We start from the raw sequence: 22,387 nt of genomic DNA on the forward strand, positions 1-22,387 counted from the left end.
TACAAGGTGTGATGAGAGTACAGGAGGGGGAAGCATTTACCAAGTGTCTACTCTGTGCCAGGCATTGTTCTAGTGTGAGCTAAGGGAGAAAGCACTTGGGGGAGTGGGAGGTGAGGGAGAATCATAGAAGACTTCATGGAGAAGGCAGCATTGGAGCTGAGCCTTGAACACTGAGTAGTTTTTTTAACAGAGATTGGGGATTGGGGGAGGAGGGTAAATGCAGATTCATTTCAAGTACAGAGATAGAGGAAAAAATGAGCCAGGTTGGAGAAATGATGACTATTCCAGTTCATGATGGGGCAGAAGTGTGGGGGGGGGGGGGGGCAGGGGATGCTGCGTTTACTGTAAAAAGAGGTGGAGATTACTTTATAGGATAGCTTTGAATGTTAGGCCAAGAAGCTTGGCCAGTATTCAATAGAAAACTGGGAATTACTCAAGATTTATCTAAACAAAGCAGTGACCTGGGCAGATCTACACATTAGAATTCATTTGGCAGATATGAAAGATGGCTTGAAGGGGAGAGGAGAGTAGAGTGGAAGTGAAGGGAGCTATACTAGAGTGGTGGCCCTGGGAATAGAGGAGATGATCTGAATACCTCTGTTTGAAGTCATTGCCTCCAAGCCATCAGCCAATCTCTGTCACATTAATGGGTAGTTCCAGACAGACACATCAACTGAATAAGTTGATCTATAACAAAGAACCTTTCCTGGGAGGAGATTCTGAACAGAGGACAGCAGGGGAGAGGGAGAGAGGGGAAAAGTGAGAAGAGAGGTGGGGGTAGGGAGAGACAGAGGGGAAGAAAGAGAGGGAGGAGAGCTATTGTTTTCAGGCCGGGGTCCCATTTACCTTTCTCCTAAATGAAATCAAAAGGTTCAATTACATTTCATATATATATGTGTATATATATATATATATATATACATATATATATATATATATACACATATATATATGTGTGTGTGTACGTATGTATGTGTGTATATATATGAATATATGTATACATTCATGTATATTTTTTTACAAAATATATTTTACAAAAATACAACAAGATATCGGAAATAACTTGGATCCATCTAAACAAAGCTTCCTTTCTGAAGGGCAGAAAACAGTGATAACTAGTAGGCTATAGCAATGCTCCTCTGAGATATGGAGGGGGGGGCGGGGTGGGGATGTGTCTCATCAACACTTTGTTCTCATTCAGCCTCAGGCTACTTAAAAACTTAAAAAAAAAAAAAAAAGACACACATCTGCTCTAGTGGGTTGCCTAAGGATACCCTTCAAAATCCTTAATTGCCCTGCTCCACAATCATTCACCACTGAATATTGCTAAGGCCAAACCACCTCTTGCCACTAACTGCAAATTCCTGAACCATTTATAAATGAGCCTAAATGCTCAACCGTTGAGCCCAAAACCTAGCTCAGAACATACATCAAGGATGTTGCTTCTCTGTCTCCTTAGGAGAACATAAATCTCCTGAGGAAGCCAGTTAGCAAATGGTTGTCTTAGGAAGATTTAGGCTTGCTATGGGGAGAAGTTACTTGCTATTTAAGAATCAGAGTCCCCCCAAAGTAGCATGGGCTACCTTTGGAAACAAGGCACTGTCCCTCACTCAAGGTCTCCAAGACTAGATGGATGCTTGGGAGATGCACCCCAGAAGGAACACAGGCTTCAGATCAGAGTTGGACCACATACATGGCTTCTGGAGTCTCTTTCAACTCAGCGTCATGACAGCATTCCAGAGGAGGAATGCTAGACGTGTAAATTCAAAGAACATAGTATAGAAACATAATGCAAGTATTTTTTATAATCCTCATCACATAAGAAAAAGAGCTGCTCCAATAGGCAAGCGGATTCTATAGGGGACATAGAGACCCTTCTGTGTTCCCCCCAACTCCAACTACGAAAAAATTCAGACTAGTGTATCAGAAAGAGTCTTGAATTAAGAATCAGGAAAAGTAGGTTCTAGGCATAGCTTGGCCACCGACTTGCAAATCAAATCCTTCCCATCTAGGCCAGTTTTCTCACTTGTAAAAAAGGGGGGCAGCTATGGATTGGGTGGTCTCTAATCACTGACTCTGGGGCCATAGCACCTGGATTCAAATCCTGTCTCAGTCATTGATCACTTGTGTGACTTTAGGCATGTCACTGAGTCCCTCTGGACCTCAGTTTCCTCATCAGTATTATGAGGGGATTGGACTAGAGGACCTCTAAGATCCTTTTCACTTCCAAGTCTACAATCTTCTGATCACTTTAATAATTTTGTATTGTTCAAGGTTAACTTCTTTCCATACCTTCTTGGCTGAGCTGTTTTATAACAGTTTAAGATGGGCATCATGTGAGGCACCCAAGGAAGGTTGGGAGATGCTCAAGAATGAGATTCTGAAGAGTGAAAGGGAAACAATTCTATTGAGGTGGGGAAATGGGATTTGTCTGAAGAGACCACTTCAGATGTAAATGGAAGACACCAACAAATTCATATTGGAGGTGGCCAAGAGAGAGGACAAATATCTGCATGTGGTGCTGTAAACCACTGTCAAGAATATTAATGTTCAGTATGATTTAAAGCTAGTTAAAGAAGCTGGTCAAAAAATGATGGTTTGGTTTTTTTTTAAAATATCTACTGAGCATCTACCCAGCAAAACTGAGTATAATACTCTTTCAAGCATTCTTGATGAAAAGACCAGAGCTGAAAAGAAAATTTGACTTTCAAACACAAGAATCCAGAGAAGCATGAAAAGGTAAACAGCAAAGAGAAATCATAAGGGACTTACTAAAGTTGAACCGCTTACATTGCTACATGGAAAGACAGTATTTGTAACTCTTGAAACTTTTTTCAGTATCTGAGTAGTTGGTGGGATTATACACACACACACACACACACACACACACACACACACAGCACAGGGTGAGTTGAATAGGAAGGGATTATATCTAAAAAATGAAATTAAGGGGAGAGAGAGGAATATATTGGGAGAAGAAAGGGAAAAATGGAATGGGGCAAATTATCTCTCATAAAAGAGGCAAGAAAAAGCCTTTGCAATGGAGGGAAAAAGGGGAGAGGTGAGAGAGAAAACATGAAGCTTACTCTCATCACATTTGACTCAAGGAAGGAATAAAATGCACACTCATTTTGGTATGAAAACCTATCTTACAATACAGGAAAGTGGGGAAGAAGGGGATAAGCAGGGTGGGGGGGATGATGGAAGAGAGAGCAATGGGAGGAGGGAGCAATTTGAAGTCACTCTTGGGCAGGGACAAGGTCAAAAGAGAGAATAGAAGAAATGGGGGGCAGGATAGGATGGAGGGAAATATAGTTAGTCTTACATAACATGACTATTATGGAAGTCATTTGCAAAACTACACATATATAGCCTATATTGAATTGCTTGCCTTCCCAATGGGGATGGGTGGGGAGGGAGGAAGGAGGAGAAGTTGGAACTCAAAGTTTCAGCAACAACTATTGAGTATTGTTCTTGCATACAACTGGGAAACAAGAAATACAGATAATGGGGTATAGAAATTTATCTTGCCCTACAGGACAAAAGAGAAGATGAGGATAAGGGAAGGGAAGGATGTTAGAAGGGAGGGCAGATTGGTGGTAGGGGTAATCAGAATGCTCAGCACTTTGGGGTGGGGGAGGGGAGAGATGGGGAAAAAATTTGAAACTCAAAATTTTGTGGAAATGAATGCTGAAAACTTAAAATAAATAAACTAAAAAATAAATAAATAAATATCTACTGGGAAAAAAGGGTGACCAAAGATGGGACTAAGTGTGGATGATGACAAATGACAACAGAGAGAAAACAGGATGATTCAATTACCTATCCTATCAGGTGACAGGGATTGGCTGATGGCTTGGAGGAAATGCCTCCTAATGGAGGTATTCAGAGGATCTCCTCTATTCCCAGGGCCACTAGCCTGGTATAAACTCTCACCTGAATATCACAGCGGCCCTCTAGCTGATCTCCTCACTTCTGCTCTGCCTGTCTCTTTTTCTTTTGCTTCTGATTTCTCTGTCAAGGAGAATAACCATCATGTTGGCAATGATAGAAGAAAAATGGCTAATTAGGAGTTCCTGCCCACGTAAGTAGGAGACAGCAAAAATTCTAGAATGGGTCTTTGAAGAAAAGGCTAATGAAGATCTAAGAAAAGAAAACAGAGTCCATAGAGTTATTGTGACTTCATCAAAAACAGATCAATGCCAGACTACCCTCACTTCCTTTTGTGATAGGATTACTAAACCAGTGAATGCTTTGGGCCAAGTTTTTGATAAAGAATCCCATAATATTCTTGTGGAAAGGATGAAAAGATATTAGATGATAATACAACCAGGTAGATTCAGACTGGGTTGGATGGCCAACAGAAATAGCTGTTAATGATTCGATGTCAATGAGTACCCCCAGTGACCTATGCTTGACTCTGTGGTCCTGTTCAAGAACAAAGGACAGGGACAGCTAGGTGGAGCAGTGAATAGAGCACCAGACCTGGAGGCAAGAGGACTTGAGTTCAAATCCAGCCTCAGACTCTTGACATTTACTAGCGGTGTGACCTTGGGCAAGTCACTTAATCCTGACTACCTCACCTTCCACCTCAAAAAAAAAAAAAAAAAAGAACAAAAGACAACAACAGCTTGATCCTGTGCTGTTTAACACTCTTTCTGATGACTTGGATAAAAGTACAGATGGTTTGCTCATCAAATTTACACATAACACAAAGGCAGGACAGAGAATTAACCCATAATATAACAGAATCCGGATCCAAAACTCATGACACATGACAGCCAAGGACTGAATCTAATAAGATAAAATTCAGCAGGGGATCAATGTCAAGTTTCATACCTGAGTATAAAAAAAATCAACTCCCAGGACACAAGATGAGGGAGATATGCTCAGATAACAGATATTCTGAAAAAGATCTGGGACTTTTAGCAGACTTCAAGCTCAGTAAGTCTCAGCAGGATGATGTAGTAGACAAAAACACTAAAGCAACCTTGGGATGCATTAAGAGAGGCATGGCTTGTAGGCACAGAGAGGGGACAGCTTTCCTGTGTTCTGCCCCTGGTAGAGCCCATCTGGGGCACTGTATTCAGTTCCAGGGACCACACTTAAGAAGCTGGTAAGCTGGATAATGTCTAAAGGAGGGCAACCAGCACAATGAAGGGGCTTGAGTTCACATCATATAAGGAATGGGTGAAACATATATTTAGTCTGGAGAAGAGAAAACTCAAGGGGTGAGGGTGGGGTGAATGGGACATGAGATCTGACCCCAAAAGACACAACCAAAAGCAATGGGTAGAAGTCTCAAAATAGCTAATTTAGGCTTGATGTCAGGAAAAAACTTCCTAACAATGAGGGCTGTCTAAACACGGGTGGATGAGGTCCTCTTTGGCTTAATAAGGTTGAGAGAGAGGCACACCACAGTCTCCTTTCTACATTCAAACAAAGCCATGGCACAAGATCCACATCACCTAAAAGCCCGGAGATCTCGCTGCACATAGTAGATGGTAAATAAATGTTTGTCCAATTGAATGGGCATCCAAAAGCCACTCTGGCAAGTCCTACACAGATACTCTTTCAGGTGATAAACTAAGTTAAAGAACTGAAACTACTCCAACTCCAGGGTAAGGGGCATCTGCCAAACCCCAGGATAAATTATTCCATCCTCATTAGTATAGTTAAAGACCAAAGAAAAACAATACACAACCTGCCCTTAATAATCCATTAATATACCAGCACAATGAAAACACTCCGATGTTGGAGAGGTCCTCATTTTTTTTCAAATCCTGATTTCTGTTCCTATAACTCTCTTCCAAACTGTCCTATTCACCTGAGTTCTGTTCATTCAGCCCTGGCCTTCCATTGCTGTTTTGTCAACCCAGGGCCTTCAATGGGACTCTGGAGGAAATGATTTTAAGCCAAATTCATGTTCTGATAATGATAAAAGCAGCAGCTCAGATTTCAACGGCACTTTAAGGTTGGTGAAAGGCTTTTGTCTCAACCAACCTTGCAGGCACATAGTCTATTACTATCTCCATTTTACAGATAGGGAAACTGAGACTCATAAAGTGATATGCTCAAGGTCAGTGTCAGGATATGAACCCAGGACCTCAGACTCCGAGATTGGTGCTCATAAAAGATACAGAGTAAAAAAGAATTAACTCTCCAGTATTGGTTTTGTTAGATATTTCTAGGATTGAGATTCTAAGTATAAAGCTGTCTCCAGATACAAAGTCCTATATTGGCCCCAGAACCCAAAGAATCATTTTCTTCTGGGCAAGTTATGACATCATAAAATTAAGTTCTTATTTAAATGTCCAAGAACTCACCTACAGGGCTAAGTAAGGCTAAGTCAAACTGAAACCAACATCACCAGTTTTAAGATTCGTAAAGCATCATTACAGGGGAAGTAGGGCTACCAAAAATTAGCTCCGGAACAGTAGTGACCACCACCCTCAAGAAATAAGATTTTAGAATTGAAAGAGACTTGAAGAGATCAGCTAGTCTAGGGGGTTTCTTTTTTGCATCATGAACTCCTTGGGCAGTTTGGGGAACCCTATGGAATGCTTCTCAGAATAATATTTTAAAAGGAGAAAACAAAATACATAGAATTACAAAGGAAACATTATACTGAAATAAGGGTGTAATTTTTTCCCTATCCATATTCCAGGATACCCTGAAATTCACACGCTGATAACTCCTGATCTAATCTAATCACCTCATTTATTTTACAGTTGAGGAAACTGAGGCCCTGAAAGGGTTAAGTGACTTCTTCAAGGTCACAAACGTAATAAGTAGCAGAACTGGATTGGAACTCAGGGTCTCTGTCTCTACATCCAAGCCCATTTCCACTACCACACATTTATGGGAGGCAATGAAATGAAAAGTCCGAGTTGCTGTTCTCCAGAACCTTAAAAAGTATCAGGGTAAACTACTCAGCCTCTGAAAGTGTCATGTACCTGTTCAAGGCTCTAAAACAGAGGTGTCAAACATTCCACTGGCAGGCAACATTTCTGAGTGCTATCCCCAGACCCAGACTAAAATGTAATCAGGAAATATTTAACAAAATTAAAATATAATAAAATAAATAAAAACACAATAAAACCTATGTGACAGATTTTGAAATTAAGTCAATATACACCCCACAGGGATCCCTCATGGATGGATCAGTGGCCCCTGTTTCTATCTGTCCTTTGACACTACTGATCTAGGGCAGCTAGGTTGGTTCAGTGGATCCAAGAGAACCAGCTCTGGATGTAGAAAGACTTAAGTTCTAATATGATCACAGATATTTTACTGGCTGTGTGACCCTGGACAAGTCACTTAACCCTGCTTGCCTCAGTTCCTCATCTATAAAATGAGTTAGAGAAGGAAATGGCAAATCACTAGCTGTGTGACCCTGGGCAAGTCATTTAACCCTGTTTGCCTCAATTCTTCATCTGAAAAATGAGTTGAAGAAGGAAATGGCAAACCATTCCAGCATCTCTGCCAAGAAACCCCAAATGGGGTGACAGAGAGTCAGGCATGAATGAAAAAACTCAACAACTACTACTGATCTAAAACAAACCAGATTCCTTTTCAGCAAAAAGGAAGGGACTGGACTATATATAGATTCAAACCTTGAAAGGCCCTTAAAGATCAGTTAGTCCAAGCCCCTCGTTTCACAGAAGAGACAACTGAAGCCACCAAAAAATTAAGATGGGCAGCCAGAGTTCAGCTCTGCAGCCAGGCTCTCGGACTCCAGAACCCTTTCCACTCATCTACTCTGCCTATGGTCTAAGAACCGTCCAGACCTGATACTCTTGTTCTAAGCTCCCTCCCAAACCAGACATTCCTCATTGTGAGGACACTTCAAACAAATATTCTAAGGTGACTCCCCTCAGACATTCTAGCTAAGATTGATCCCAAAAGAATGTCTTCTACCAGGTCACGAATCAGAATGAGAAAACCAAACCAAAAGCAAAAGAAGTCTCTGCTCGGGTTTCACCTGCCTCTAGGTAAGTCAGGCACCGATTAGGAGGCCAACCTTTCCCCAACTAACTTGTGGTTTCTTACTTTGGCTTTTTTAAACAGGAGCGGCTACCCCAGAAATGCCTCTCCCGTGCTTCCAGCCTCCCTTGCAGTAGATAGTTCTGTAAATGGGTTCCTGCTTAGATTTTCTCCCTAAGCCTCACTGCCAAAGGGGAGCAGAGGGAGAGGAGGGATGGATGGGACTCACTCTGCTCTGGCTCCATTGCCGGAGTCCGGGTCTTTGCTGCAGCTGGGGCACCACCCTGAACCAACGATGCCAGTTTCAGGTGGAGGCGTCCTGGCCTGCCTCCGGCTCCCACAGTGTCCGTTAGCCCTACCGGCCAGCACCTGAGCTGCTTCTTTCTCCCTCCCTCTCTCCCGGACTCCTCTCTGTCTCAGTTTCTGAGCTCCCGCCTCCCACGGTGTTCCAACCCTCCTTCCCTGCTCATTCATTCCTCCTCCTCTTCACCGTGTCCCCTCCTCTCTCTTCTAGCTGATTTTTGGCAGAGTTACTGCTCTGAGTCACAGACCCAGGAGAGCTGTGGCTGAGGACCTGTGAGGTGAAAATGGCACACAGCGAGGAGCTCTGGGTTTGAATCTCAGCTCTGATAATGGGCAATGAAGGGTCCTTAAGCCAGTTACCTAGCTCTCCTGAGCCTCAGTCTCCTATTTGTGGAAGTGAGAGGTTGAACTGGCTGATCAGTAAGGTTCTGATGCTACCATCTCTATAGCGGGCTCCCTGAGCTCCCTCCCAGGGATAAACCAGCCCTAATCCAAGGTCAGACACAGACTCCTCTGCCCACACTTAAAGACCTTCACACCCTGGCTCTATACTACCTTTCCAGCAATATTCTGGGTATATAACTCCCTCTGCCCTCTTATGGTCCAACCCACACCTTCTTCACACCTTCTCTGTCTCCCATCTCTTCACTTTTGCATAAACTGTTCTCTGGGTTTGGAAGGTACCTCCTCCTTACCTCTTTCTCTGATTTTCTTCAGACCCAGTTGAATGCCACCTTCTCCATGAAGCCTTTTGATCCACACCAAATGATGGCATCTTTCCTCCCCAAATTACCTTGTAGAAACGGTAGGTATACTTATATATATACATATTGTTTCCCCTTGTCAAATATAAGTTCCTTGAAGGCAGGGACTGTTTGATTTTTTGAGGGGGGGAAGCAATCGGGGTTAAGTGACTCATCCAGAGTCAGAGAGCTAGTGAATGTCTGAGGTCATATTTGAACTCAGGTTCTCCTGTCTCCAAGACTGGTACCCTAACCACTATGCCACCTAGCTGCCCCAGACAGTTATTTGTGTCTCTGTATCCCCAGGATCTAGCATGGATGCCCATCAGATGGTAAGTATATAACAAATACTTGCTGCTCGATTGATTCTATTTCTTTCATTCATACAGCATTCTTGGGAAGTAGAAGAAAAACTTTAGGATTCCCACTATAGAAAGGGAAACTGAGGCAGGGAGCAGTGATCTGCTTCAGCCCACCTAGGGAGATAAGGAAGGATTAAGGAAAGGATTTCAGATTCCACTTTTCACTGGAGTTAAGCCTTGTATGAAGCCACTATATTGTCAGGTGGCAAGAAAAGCTGTTTAATCTTCTATAAACTGATACAAAGTGAAGTGAGCAGAAAGAGAACATTGTAAACAGTAAGATATACTGTATCATTGATGATCAACCGTGAGTGACAACGATCTTAGACAGTTCCAAAGCACTCGTGATGAAAAATGCTCTCCATCTCCAGAGAAAGAACTGATGAACTCTTAGTGTAGGCTGAAGCGTACTTTTTTCATTTTCTATATTTTTCTTGGTTTGTGCATGTGTGTGTGTATGTGTTCTTTTGCAACATGACTAATATGGTAATGTATTCTGCATGACTTCACCTGTATGAGCGATATTTTGCTTGCCTCCTCAAGGGGTGAAGGATAGGTGATAGGGAATATAGATAAGGAATCTGGAACTCGAGATTTTTTTTTAAATGAATGTTAATTGGGAAATATTTAACAAAATAAAAAAATTTTTAAAAAGAAAAAGAAAGGCTGTTCAGACTCAAAACTCAGAGACAGAAAATGGTCCCCCATATATGACGTTCCTAAATTGTATGTTCTGGGATGTTCTGGGCACAGAATGACTCGCAAAAACAGTCTGAGTATAGATGCACTTCAGCTGATCACAATTCAGTTAGTGTAGTAACTAAGTGCTATTGGAAAAGACATAACTTTCCTTAGTTTTGAGGACATTCAAAATGTAAACTTCCAAAGGACAGAGCTATGTTGTGAGTTGGTTTATTCTAACTCTTCAGCCAGGGATCAGCAGCCCATCAGAGGCACCAATTGTCTGTTTATTCACTCTCTTGTAGTGGGGCCAGGGGTGGGGAAAGGAGCAAGAGGACTTGGCATCAACTAACAACTTAATTACCAGCTAAAGGCAGAACAGGGATTAGTAATGAGGAAAAGGGCACAGGAGGGAACCCCATGGCAGCAGTCTTCTAACTGGCCTCTGGCTCTTAGTTTCTGACGCTGTTTGAGTTCTTGGTTAGAGACAAGACATGAGACTAGCAGGTAAAGCTTCCAGCCGTGTGTTTCCAAGATAGGCTTGACCAAAGGAATACAATGTCAGGCCAAGGAATAACGTGCCTCCTTGCTTCCCATGATCAAATAGGGATGCTCAGGACTTTGAACTCTCATATACTTTTCACACTTGACTTTGAATCATTTTTATTGGTGGTCATGTCTAATGCTCCTGTCCCAGGTGTAAAATCCTCTAGGACAAAGACCGTGACATCCTCATCTGTCCATGCCCACCCTGCACATGGTACATGCTCTCACTAAGTGTCTGCTGAACTGAATTACTGATAGGAAAGTGAGTGATAGAGACGCTACAGAGGGACCAAGGGAAGCTTCCCTGGTGCCCAATGGGTCATCTGAACCACAGTGCCCCAGATTCAACCCTAGCTTGAGTGAGCATTAGAGGCAGATCATTTCAAGATGAGCAATCAGTCCAAGAGAATACACCCCACCACCTCTTCAAAAAGCCTGCCAAGTCAAACACCAAGCCTGCTGATTTCAAAGAGGTTTTTCCCAAGCCCTAAGGAGAGCCATCCTTGATAAAGGCTCACTGAGCAAGGGCAAGAACCTACTAGATCTCGTTGGCATGAAATGTGGCAAGAGCTTTTCTTCCTGACAACATCTTGGAAGAATTTGATGTTCCTCCATAATCTCTCTGGGGATCAGCATGGGAGGGGCTGAGAGAGGGATGGGGTGTCATAGGATCATAGATTTAGACCTAAAGTGAGCCCAGAGACCATCTCATCCAACCCTAAGGTTCAGAGAGGCTGACAAATACATGCCTAATAAGAGCCAAAGGTGGAATTGAACCCAGTTTCTACTGACTCCAAGCCATTTCTCACTACAAATTCCTTTGACCAGGAGCATTCTGGGTGCAGCTTTTACCAGTAGTACCCCTAAAGATCCTAGGGTGTCTCAGGTGCTAAGATACACTAGAAGCAGCCAAATCCATCTTCTGGAAAGAGAAGTTCCAGGTGGAAAGCTTGGATACAGAAGAGGGGAAAGAAGAGATGGAGGGAGAAAAATCTGGAACTCAAAATCTTGTAAAAATGGATGCTAAAAATTTTCTTGATATATAATTGCGGAGAAAAAAATAAAAAACTATTTAAGGGAAAAAAAGGAAAGAAAAGCTTGGATACAAAAGAACATGGGTCAGTACGTAACATAGAGAAAGACCACATACTTTGCTATAAAATCCTGATTTTAAACTAGAGGCTTCAGAAAAAGAAGCTTACAGATGATCCTTGTTGGAACACCACAGGATTGCTCTAACACTGGGGTCTCCACTTAGCCCAGTGCCTGGCACACAGTAGGCACTCAATAAAAGTTTATTGACTGACTGATGGCCGTGTTGAGTGCCTACAATGAGGACATAGCTAGTGAACATCCAAAAGGAAAGTTGCTACTATTTTAAAAGCCCATAAATATTCTTTCTTACCTAAGGTACAGGGATGGCATGACATCACCCCTTGGGTGCCACCGTGTATCAGAGTGGTGAATGTGTACAGGGAGGGTACACCTAGCACCCTAATCTCCGGATTTTGCATAGAACACTCTAATCTCTAAGTCTTGTCAAAGATGAACAAAAGGGCTGAGTTGCTCGTTACTTGTGAATGACTATCTTCTTAACCAACACATATGTGAAAGGCCATCCAGTCATTGCCCAACTGAGGTACCAAACTGGATTAATATTGTCACAGTTTCCTTTCCCTTCCAGAAATCAGAACATGCATAAGTAAGCCCTGCCTCTGGGTTGGTTAAGGGCGCATGGCAATTGTGCACACTCAGAGCAGGCAAACCAAAATATATTGTTGATAGCTATTGATTCTATCCGGAGACAAGTGAAACTAATGCTGCCTTGGAACCCTCTCCTTTCCTACCTAAGGTGAACCACACTTTATCTCTAGAAAACAAGATTCATCCCCTCTCTGGGACTCAAAGCTAGATCTTAAATGTCTATAGTGTGTTTCATAGTGTATATTCTAGGATCCTAAAATAATCAGATTACTGGTGTCACCAGATTGGGCTCCTGATGGTGGGATGGTCACACTTTTGTTGCTATTGTCAATAATAGTAATAATCTAGCATTTATCTAGCACTTCAAGGTTTGCAGAGCATCGTTAACTCATTCCATCCTCAAAACAATTCTGGGAGGTAGGGGCTATTATTTTTCCCCATTTTACAGATGAGAAAACTAAGGCTCAGGGAGGTTTAAAGGTCACCTAGCTAGTAAACACTGGAAGCAGAATTTGAACTTGGGTGTTCCTGACACCAAATCCCACATTCTATCAACTGCCCTGCCTCACTGTCTTGCTCTTGGGGTGGTGACGTCTTGATTTAATTTTCCAAGGCTGACATAGCCAACCAGAAGCTTCTCTGCCACAACAAGGCTTCACCAGAAGTCAAGCTGAGGCAAAGAATTTGCTTCACAAGCTCAGTAGCAGGAGTGCACAGCTTGGAGTGACCCATATAAATCTTGACATTCAAGCCTTTATTTCTAAAAAACCAGGCCACTGCAGCAACCCATCATTGCAAAAATCAAGGGGTTGAGTAGGCCAATAGCAGCAGGGGGAAGCCACGAGGAGTTGAGGCACAATGCCACTTTTTCAAAAAAAGAAAAACAGAAAAAGAATTGGGGGTGGAGGGAGAGACAAGAGGGCCACTGGCCCCATTCTAGAAGGAGATGCTGTCCCTACCCCCACCCTAAGGGCTGTCTGTGCTGCTCCCTGGCCATGCTTATCATTGTTGCACTCAACAAGATGAATAAGACCATCTCTTGTCATTTCAATCATATTAGCAGTTTGTATTTCTAGCATTGCAACATCCAAAGTGTTTTCCTCAAAACACTACTTCTGTCGAATAGTTTGGAAAATACTATCTTCATTTTACATATGGGGAAACTGAGGCAAGTGCCAACATAGCTTGACTGAGCAGTTTATTCTGTGAGTCTAAAACAGTGTTATGTTAAGCAGACGTGTGAACCAGGCAAAGACACGTATTCTCAATCACTAGATTCATCCATTTCCAGGACATGACCAGAATTAACCTAGTAACCTCTGTGTGATCTTAACCAAGGAAATGAGACACTCTCAGGGAAGGTGATAGTGGCCAGGCCAACCCAGAGCTGTTGTACTAACACAACTCCCCACCCTGGGATGCCCGACGTTCTTTATCACTGACTGAATCTCGGCTTAGGCTCTGGTCTTCAGGCTCCTGGTCCATTTCCCCAACTTCAGAACTCTGCAGCAAGGAAATGATGGGGCAGGGCTCCAGATAATCCTTCACTGGTAGTGAGCAACCTCCATCTGTGGTGTTGGGAAATGCCGTCTTCCAACACACACACACCTCTTCATCCAGTGAACCACAGCCTCATAAAAGGCCAAAGAAGGTGTGGGCGTTGGGGAGTGGTAGGGAGAAAAGGGATATTTCATTCTTTATGTGCAAAGGTTTCTGAACCCAAGCACAGGCCAGGCATTACCATCAACAGACATCAAACCCCACTGGCTGAGCATCATAGAGAAACTCATTCCACCTGTTTGACTAAGGAGGTGGGGAACCCTATAAAATGGCAGGGGTGAAATACAATCTTTCTCAGATCTGATGTTCTGATGTCTAATTCCTCAGGGGGGAGCTCTGCTCTGTAGAAAGTTAGCACAAAAGGCAGTGGAAAGTAAGGTGACATCATACATAGAATACTAGATTTGGAGTCAGAAAGACCTGAGTTCAAATCCTGCTTCAATCTGGGTAAACCTCGGCAAGTCACTTCACTTCAGTCTGCCTCAGTTTCCTAATCTACAGAATGAGGATAATAATGATATCTACCTCCCAGAGTTGTTGTAAGGATCAACTAATGTAACAAAGATAAAGTGCTTTGCAAATCTCAGTCTAAAATGAGGGCAACAGTATGAAACATGTGTGTATGAACAAGATAGATAATCTAAAGGGGATGCCACAGATTCACAGCAAGACAGAAAGCAGCCACCAGAGGGAGGGAGCAACTTCCAGGGATGTGGACTCATTGCACTAGGGGAAAATGCTGCTGTGGACTGATGAAAGACCCTTGAGTAACCAGGTCCTCTGAGTTACCCCTTGAACATGTGGGTTCTCTCCTCAAAATGAGAATTGGAGAAGCAATGGGGCACAGAAGGGTAAGTTTAATATACTTTATGACTTTCAGTTTTCTCATCTGAAAAGTAGGGATATTAACATTTGGCATATCCAACCCCCAGAACTGCTGGAGGAATCCAATAGGGGAAGATACAGGAGAGTGACTTGGCAACTTCACCTTGTACATAAATAGAGCTTGTTCCTCTGGTGTTTGGGTGGATCTGTGATTTCATCCATGTGAATATCCCCTCTGCTGATAGACTGCAAGCTATTTGCCTCTTCTCCTCCTGCGTTACTCTTGCCTGACTGAATGTACAGGAAACCTTCCTCTGGTCCTCTGCTCCAAATCCAGATGCCAGCAGAATCAGGCTTCCTATCTATTGCCTACTGGTTTTCATTATATGATTAGCCCATGTCCCTCAAGCAGAGCCTATATGCCATTTTTCACAGGTGAATCTCTGTGACCCCTTGTGGCCCACCGCGAGTCTTTCCATCATCCATTGAGTTACTTACAATTATGGAGAGGGAGGGAGGGAAGAAAGAGCAACAGAGAGAAGAAAAAAGGAAAGGAGGAAGAGACAGAGAGAAAGGCAGGGTGAAAGAAAGATGAGGAGAAAGGAATCAGGGAGGTAGAGAGATAAAGGGAATGAAAGAGAAGAGAGGGGGAAGAGAAAGAGAAAGAAAGCGGGAGAGAAAGAAAGAAGGAAAGAGGAGAAAGAGAGAAAGAGAGGGAGGGAGACAGAGAGAGATAGAAGAGAGAGACAGAAGGAGAAAGGGAGAGAAAGAAAGAGAAGGAAATAGGGGAGAGAGGGAAGGGAGAGAGACAGAGAGAGATTGGGATTTCAGAATTCATAGCCATAAGACACCAGTGGGAGGATGCTGTCTAAAAGAGCCAGCCTTCTGCAGCAAGAAGTGGTTTAGAGTCACCAGCATTCTGTGCGCACATTCCCAAATGAGCTCCAATCTGATCTCTTATTCCTACTCAGTCCTGGACCCAGCTCACCATCTCTCTGGATGACTTTTCTAAAGTAGCAATAGAGTATAGCGGACTTCAAAACCACACTTCCAATATGGCACCTTTGTTCTTCCTCTCCCTGACCCTTTTCAGCTCCCTTTTGTGGATTATCTTCCCCCTCATTAGAATATAAGCTCTTTGAGGGTGAGGACTGTCTTTTCCTTGCTTGTGTTTATATGCTGAAGGTTAGCACAGTGACAGCACATCGTAAGTATTTAATAAATGCTTATTTTTTCTCTCAGTGTGTTGAGTAGAAAAGTGACAGCTGGGCCCTCTCCAGTCGTCCTGAATTATATCTGGACGCTGCAGCCAGATGGCTCTGGAGGAGAAAGTGAGGCTGGTGACTCTGCATAGCCCTCCCTCACTTAAATCCAATTCACTTGCAAGTCATGGCATCTTCTTCCTGATGTCATGGTCCTCTTTGAGAAATGGATGGATGGGTGGATGGATGGATGGATGCATGCATGGATAGATACATAGATATATAAATAGACAGATGGATGGATGGACAGATGGATAGACAGACAGACAGATCTGAGTGTGTTTCATCCACTTTGTTTTTCTAGTGTGAATGATTATTAGTCCGATCTCTTTCACTTGACTGGATTTCACCATGAATAGTTCATAGTGTTCTGAGGAATCATGTAATAATACAATATCATCTGCCTAGAGACAACACTGGCACAGTGGATAAAGAGCTGGTCTCAAATTCAGGTACAATTAGGTTCCAATCCAACACATCCTAACTGTGTGATACTGGATAAGTCACTCAACTTACCATAGGCAACTCCTTAAAAGTAAAAAATTGCAGAGAAGGTGACAATCTGCACCGGTAAAAGTTGTTCACCAAGAATTCCCTCTATATGTGAAATCACAGGTCCAGTCCCACCCATCCCCATCCTCATCTGGAAAAGGCACTTAGGTATCCTCACCAAAAATAAAGAATCTTACAACTGTCACTTTATACATCTTCCATAACACTGGCAAGTAGACAGAGGAATAACTGGTAACTCTACTGCCCAGGCCAACTACCATAAAATACACTGAAGGCAAGCAGCATGAAGGCATTTCCTATTTATAACTAGCTCCTCTTGCTAAATTGGTGATAAGCTCAGTTTTTTCTGACTACTGAAAGAGAAAAGTGCTGTCAGTGCCCTCTAAATTTCAACACCTTGGAACAAAGTTCTGGTTGTTTCACCCTAGTTATAACCCCTTCCTTACAGTTAGGTTAAAAAGCATGCTATAACCTTATTGCAAATAGGAAAAAAAAACAATCCACAGCTCTTGCTTCCATGCTGAAATGGCTCTCTCCAAGCTCTTTGGAGGGAGGAAAGAAAGGCTAGCTATGAGTGGCATGACTTAAAGTCACCACACATTAAGAAAGTGCTGTTTTAAATGAGATACCCTGCTGAGATCGCTAAAGAAAGATGCCTCACTCCAGAAAAGCATGTGCATTCATGAGTGGTGGGGGAAGAAGGAGGTGGCAGGAAAGGAAGGTTGGTGAGATACTGAGGGGCCCAGCAAGTTGGCAATGCTGCCCTGCGAGCGGCTGGTAGTTTCTAATTACTTCCCCTAGTTTTCATGATCAAATCACATATGCTATTCCACTGCAGGGACACAAAAACAATTAGAAATAAGAACGCAGCCTTTATTACTCTAAGTGTGACTGCAACCCAGAGAGGCTCAGCTAGCACTCACCGACCAAAATATTTGGTCCAAACATGACTTTAAAAGATGATTAAGGAAATGTGCCCACCTCTCTTGGGGGAAAGATGATAACTGCTTATTGCCAGGCTGCAATCACTCCCTAATTTCAAACTGTCCTTCACATGTAACCATGACAACCACCCAAAAGCTTCCTTCTTTCTCATAAGGAAGAAAATAGATATTTTAAATGGGACTATTCATTGTTTTCTGGCTGTTGGGATATCACACTGTGGTCGTTGCTGTGCACAAGGTTCTCCTGATTCTGCTCCTTTCACTCAGCATCAGATCATGTCTTTCCAGGCCTCTCTGAAGTCTTCTTGTTCATCATTTATTATAGCACAATAGTATTCCATTACATTCATATATCATAATTTATTCAGCCATTTCCCAATTGATGGGCATCCTCTTGATTTCCAATTTTTGGTCACTACAAAGAGTGCTACTATAAATATTTTTGTACATGTGGGACCCTTTCCCATTTTTATGATCTCTTGGGGATACAGTCCTAGAAGTGGTATTTCTGGGTCAAAGGGTATGGACATTTTTGTAGCCCTTTGGGCATAGTTCCAAACTGCTCTCCAGAATTGTTGGATGAGCTCACAGTTCCACCAACAATGAATTAGTGTTCCAACTCTCCCACATCCTCTCCAACATTTATCATCTTCCTGTTCTGTCATGTTTGCCAATCTGATAGGTGTGATGTGGTACCTCAGAGTTGTTTTGATTTGCATCTCTCTAATCAAATGTGCTTTAGAGCATTTTTTCATATGATTATAGATTTCTTTAATTTCTTCCTCTGAAAATTGCCTGTTTATATCCTTTGACCATCTATCAATCAGGGAATGACTTATATTGTTGTACATTTGACTCAGTTCTCTATATATTCTCTATATATTCTAGAAATGAAGCCTTTGTCCTTGAGATTAGCTGTGAAACTTCTTTCCCAATATACTACATCCCTCCGAATTTTGGTTGCATTGGGCTTGGCTGTGCAAAAACTTTTCTGTTTAATGTAATCAAAATTATCCATCTTGCACTTCATAATGCTTTCTATCTCTTCTTTAGTCAAAAATTCTTCCCTTCTCCATAAACCTGATAAATACACTATTCCTTGCTCCTCCAATTTGTCCATAGTATCAACCTTTATACCTAGATCATGTATCCATTTGGACTTTATTCTTGTGTACAATGTCAGGCATGGGTCTATGCCTAGTTTCCACCACACTGTTATGCAGTTTTCCCAGCAATTTTTGTCAAACAGTGGGTTCTTATCCCAGAAGCTGGGGTCCTTGGGTTTATCAAACAGGAGATTGCTATGTAGATTGCTACATTCATTGCCTACTGTGTCTTGAGTACCTACAATATTCCACTTGTCTACCCTTCTGTTTCTTAGCCAGTACTAAGTGGTTTTGGTAATTGCTGCTTTGTAATACAATTTGAGATCTGATAGCACTAGGCCACCTTCCCTAGCATTTCTTTTCATTAGTCCCTTTGATATTCTGGACCTTTTGTTGTCCCAGATGAATTTTGGTATTATTTTATCCAGCTCTAGAAAATAATTATCTGATAGTTTAATTGTTATGGCACTAAATAAGTAAATTAATTTAGGTAGAATTGTCATTTTTATTATATTGGCTCGGCCTACCCACAAGCAACTGATGTTTTTCCACTTACTTAGGTCTGATTTTATTTGTGTGAAGTGTCTTATAATTGTGTTATAGTCCCTGGGTTTGTTTTGGCAGATAAACTTTCAAATATTTTATAGTGTCTACCCTAGCTTTAAATGGGATTTCTCTTTCTATCTCTTGCTGTTGGACTTCGTTACTAATATATAGGAATGCAGAAGATTTGTGTGGGTTTATTTTGTAACCTGCAACTTTGCCAAAGTTGTTTATTATTTCAAGTAGTTTTTTACTTGAATCTCTGGGATTCTCTAAGTATATCATCCTATCATATGCAAAGATGATAACTTAGTTTCTTCTTTGCCTATTCTTATTCCTTCAATTTTTTTATCTTGTCTAATTGCTACAGCTCACATTTCTAGTACCATATTGAACAGTAGTGGTGATAATGGACACCCTTTTTTCATCTCTGATCTTACTGGAAATGCATATAGCTTCTCTCTATTGCATATAATGCTTGCTGAAGGTTTTAGGTAGATACTACTTATTACTTTGTGAAAAGTTCCCTTTATTCCTATGTTCTCCAGCGTTTTTAATAGGAATGGGTATTATATTTTGTCAAAAGCTTTTTCTGCATCTATTGAGATAATCATGTGGTTTCTGTTAATTTTGTTGTTGATGTGATTGATAATGCTAATAGTTTTCCCAATATTGAACCAGCCCTGCATTCCTGTTATGAATCCTACCTGATCATAATGTATTATTCTCATGATAAGCTGCTGTATTCATTTTGCTAAATAAGTGACATTTTTTATAAATTGAAACATTTTCCCAACCAAATTTGAGCCAGCCCCCTTACTTGGAAAGTGGTTCGTCTTTATTTCCACCTCCCAGAATCTTTCACTTCCTCCAAAGCTCAGGTGAGCAGCCACCTGCTGATCCTATTCTCCTGTTTTTAGTACTCCCTCCAATTACATCACCTTTATTTACCTGTGTATATGTACTGCAGGATCCACAGTAAAATATGGTGACCAGTGGATACAGCACTGGTCCTGGTGTTAGGAAGACCTGAGTTCAAATAAGGCCTCAGACCCCTACTAGCTGTGTGTCCCTGGGCAAGTCACTTAGCTGCTGCCTGCCTCAGTTTCCTCATCTGTAAAATGGAGATAATAGTAGCACCTACCTCCTAGAGCTGTTGTGATGATCCAATGAGATAACATTTGTAAAGTGCTTTGCAAACCCTAAGCATCATATAAAGGTTATTGCTGTTATTCTTGTTAAACCTTTTGAAGACAAGGACTGTTTGTTTTTCTTCTTTCTATTGCTAGCCCATAGCATAGGACCTTGTAAATCTATAATCCCTCTGCACAGCCTGGAAGCTCCTTCAGGCAAGAAGGGGGTATGGGTGTGTGTGTGTGTGTGTGTGTGTGTGTGTGTGTGTGCATGCGTGCATGTGTGTGTATGTGCGTGTGTGCATGTATGTGCATGTGTGTGTGTGTGTGTGTGTGTGTTCTTGGGATAAAAAAATGAGCGGAACTGGGTTCTACTTCCACCAGGCCTCTGTGACCTTGGGCAGGTCACACCCCACTCTGGGTTTCCGTAAAATTTGTTGATGAAGCTGTGAGCTGATCCAAACATTCTGGAGAGCAGTTTGGAACTATGCCCAAAGGACTACAAAAATGTGCATTCCCTTTGACCCAGCTATATCGCTTCTAGAACTGTATTCCCAAGGGATTACAAAAATGGGAAAGGGTCCCACATGTACAAAAATATTTATAGCAGCTCTCTTTGTAGTGGCCAAAAACTGGAAATCAAGGGGATGCCCATCAATTGGGGAATGGTTGAATACATTATGATATATGAATGTAATGGAATACTATTGTGCTATAAGAAATGATGAATGGGAAGACTTCAGAGAGGCCTGGAAAGACTTATATGATCTGATGCTGAGCAAAAGGAGCAAAACCAGGAGAACGTTGTGCACAGTAATGACCACAGTGTGCGAGAGTTTTTTCTGGTAGACTTGGAACTTCACTGCAATGCAAAGACTTAAAAAAAAAATTCCCAGGGGTCTTCTAAGGCAGAATACCCTCCACATCCAGAGAAAGAACTATGGAAGTCAATCACAGAATGTAGCAGGTCATTTTTTGTGTGTGTATTATGTTTTGGTTTATTATGTGATCTCTCATTTATTTCAGTTCTTCTACACAGCATGACTATAGTGAAAATGTATTTAACAGGAACATATGTGCAAATCCTATATAGAATTGTATGCCGTCTTGGGGAAGGAGGGAGGAGGTGTGGGGTAGGTAGGGAAAAAAAATCTAAGTTTTATGGTAGTGATTGTGGAACACTAAAAATAAATAAAATTTTAAAAAATGTCACTTAGACAACACTTCTCAGAAATGCACCTACTTGTGTAAAGCAAGTTACACCAATACATGTGCTAATTAACCACAGAAGTACCATGGGGAGAAGGGGTAAAACGAGGAGGGAGTCAAGGAAGCCTTCTTGAAGGAAGTGAGTTTCTGAGCTAGATCTTGAAGGAAGCAGCAAATGTGACTTGAGGTGGTCAATCACATTACCACTCAGTTTTCACCACTTCAGTAAACTGGACACCAACATCCTATCCAAATAGCCAGATAACACAAGCATGTATTAAACGCCTACTGCGAGCATGCCTTCAAGAAGCTAACATTTTGGTAGGCAGGAAGGGTAGGACATACATGGTTAAGAGAATAATCTATGCCTCAGTCAGATGGGGATACTAGGAAAACCTTGATCATGAAGCTGGAGCAAAAATTCAAACTTCCCCATGAAACCTGGCTACCTAGAAAAGATAAGAAGGCCAGGCAGCTGACCAAGACATGGCTTCAGAGCCTAGAAAGGAGCCAACAGGAAGGCGAGTACCCAAGTCAGTCTTCTTTAGTCTCATAGCTTTGCCTGAGGCTAAAGAGACAGGGATGTTTTCAGAGCTGATGAGAAGATCAGAGGGAAGGCAGATGTGGGAAGCCAGAGACACTAAAGAGGCAGAGACCAGCAGACTGATGTGGTGAGGACAGAGAAACAGAGAGAAAGAGACACAAAGACAGACAGAGAGAGAAATAATGCCTCAAAGCACAGCTACATCCTTGAGAAATACCAACACAAAACAATGTCTAATGTATCTTTATGTTTTGCCTAAAGACCACAGAAAATACCAACTAGGGAAAGAAGAAAGGCAGATATCCAAAATGTGTTTTCCATTTAGAAATGAAATTAACTAGTGCTCCCTTGGTTACCTGGCATCTGGCTATATTCTACCTGATTTCCCCAGATTTCCATTTCACTAGGTTGTAATTTTGGGAA

General features: G+C 42.0%; 1 protein-coding gene across 11 annotated transcripts in view; it reads right to left on the minus strand.

Moving 5' to 3' along the window:
* Positions 1-22,387, minus strand: part of PLEKHA7 (pleckstrin homology domain containing A7) — a 256,560-nt gene that overhangs the window by 105,895 nt on the left and 128,278 nt on the right. For 3 of the 11 annotated variants that reach the window (XM_072619567.1, XM_072619557.1, XM_072619560.1), the window contains exon 1: positions 8,216-15,185. The exons of 6 other annotated variants lie outside the window; for them this stretch is intronic. In XM_072619567.1, coding sequence (XP_072475668.1) covers positions 8,216-8,460 — 245 coding nt within the window. In that variant the 5' untranslated portion in view covers positions 8,461-15,185. Of the gene's footprint in view, positions 1-8,215; positions 15,186-22,387 lie in introns of those variants that run through there. 2 more of the 11 variants (XM_072619559.1, XM_072619561.1) reach the window with 2 other exon arrangements.

The sequence above is a fragment of the Notamacropus eugenii genome, chromosome 6, assembly GCF_028372415.1.
Source record: "Notamacropus eugenii isolate mMacEug1 chromosome 6, mMacEug1.pri_v2, whole genome shotgun sequence".
Classification (NCBI taxonomy): domain Eukaryota; kingdom Metazoa; phylum Chordata; class Mammalia; order Diprotodontia; family Macropodidae; genus Notamacropus; species Notamacropus eugenii.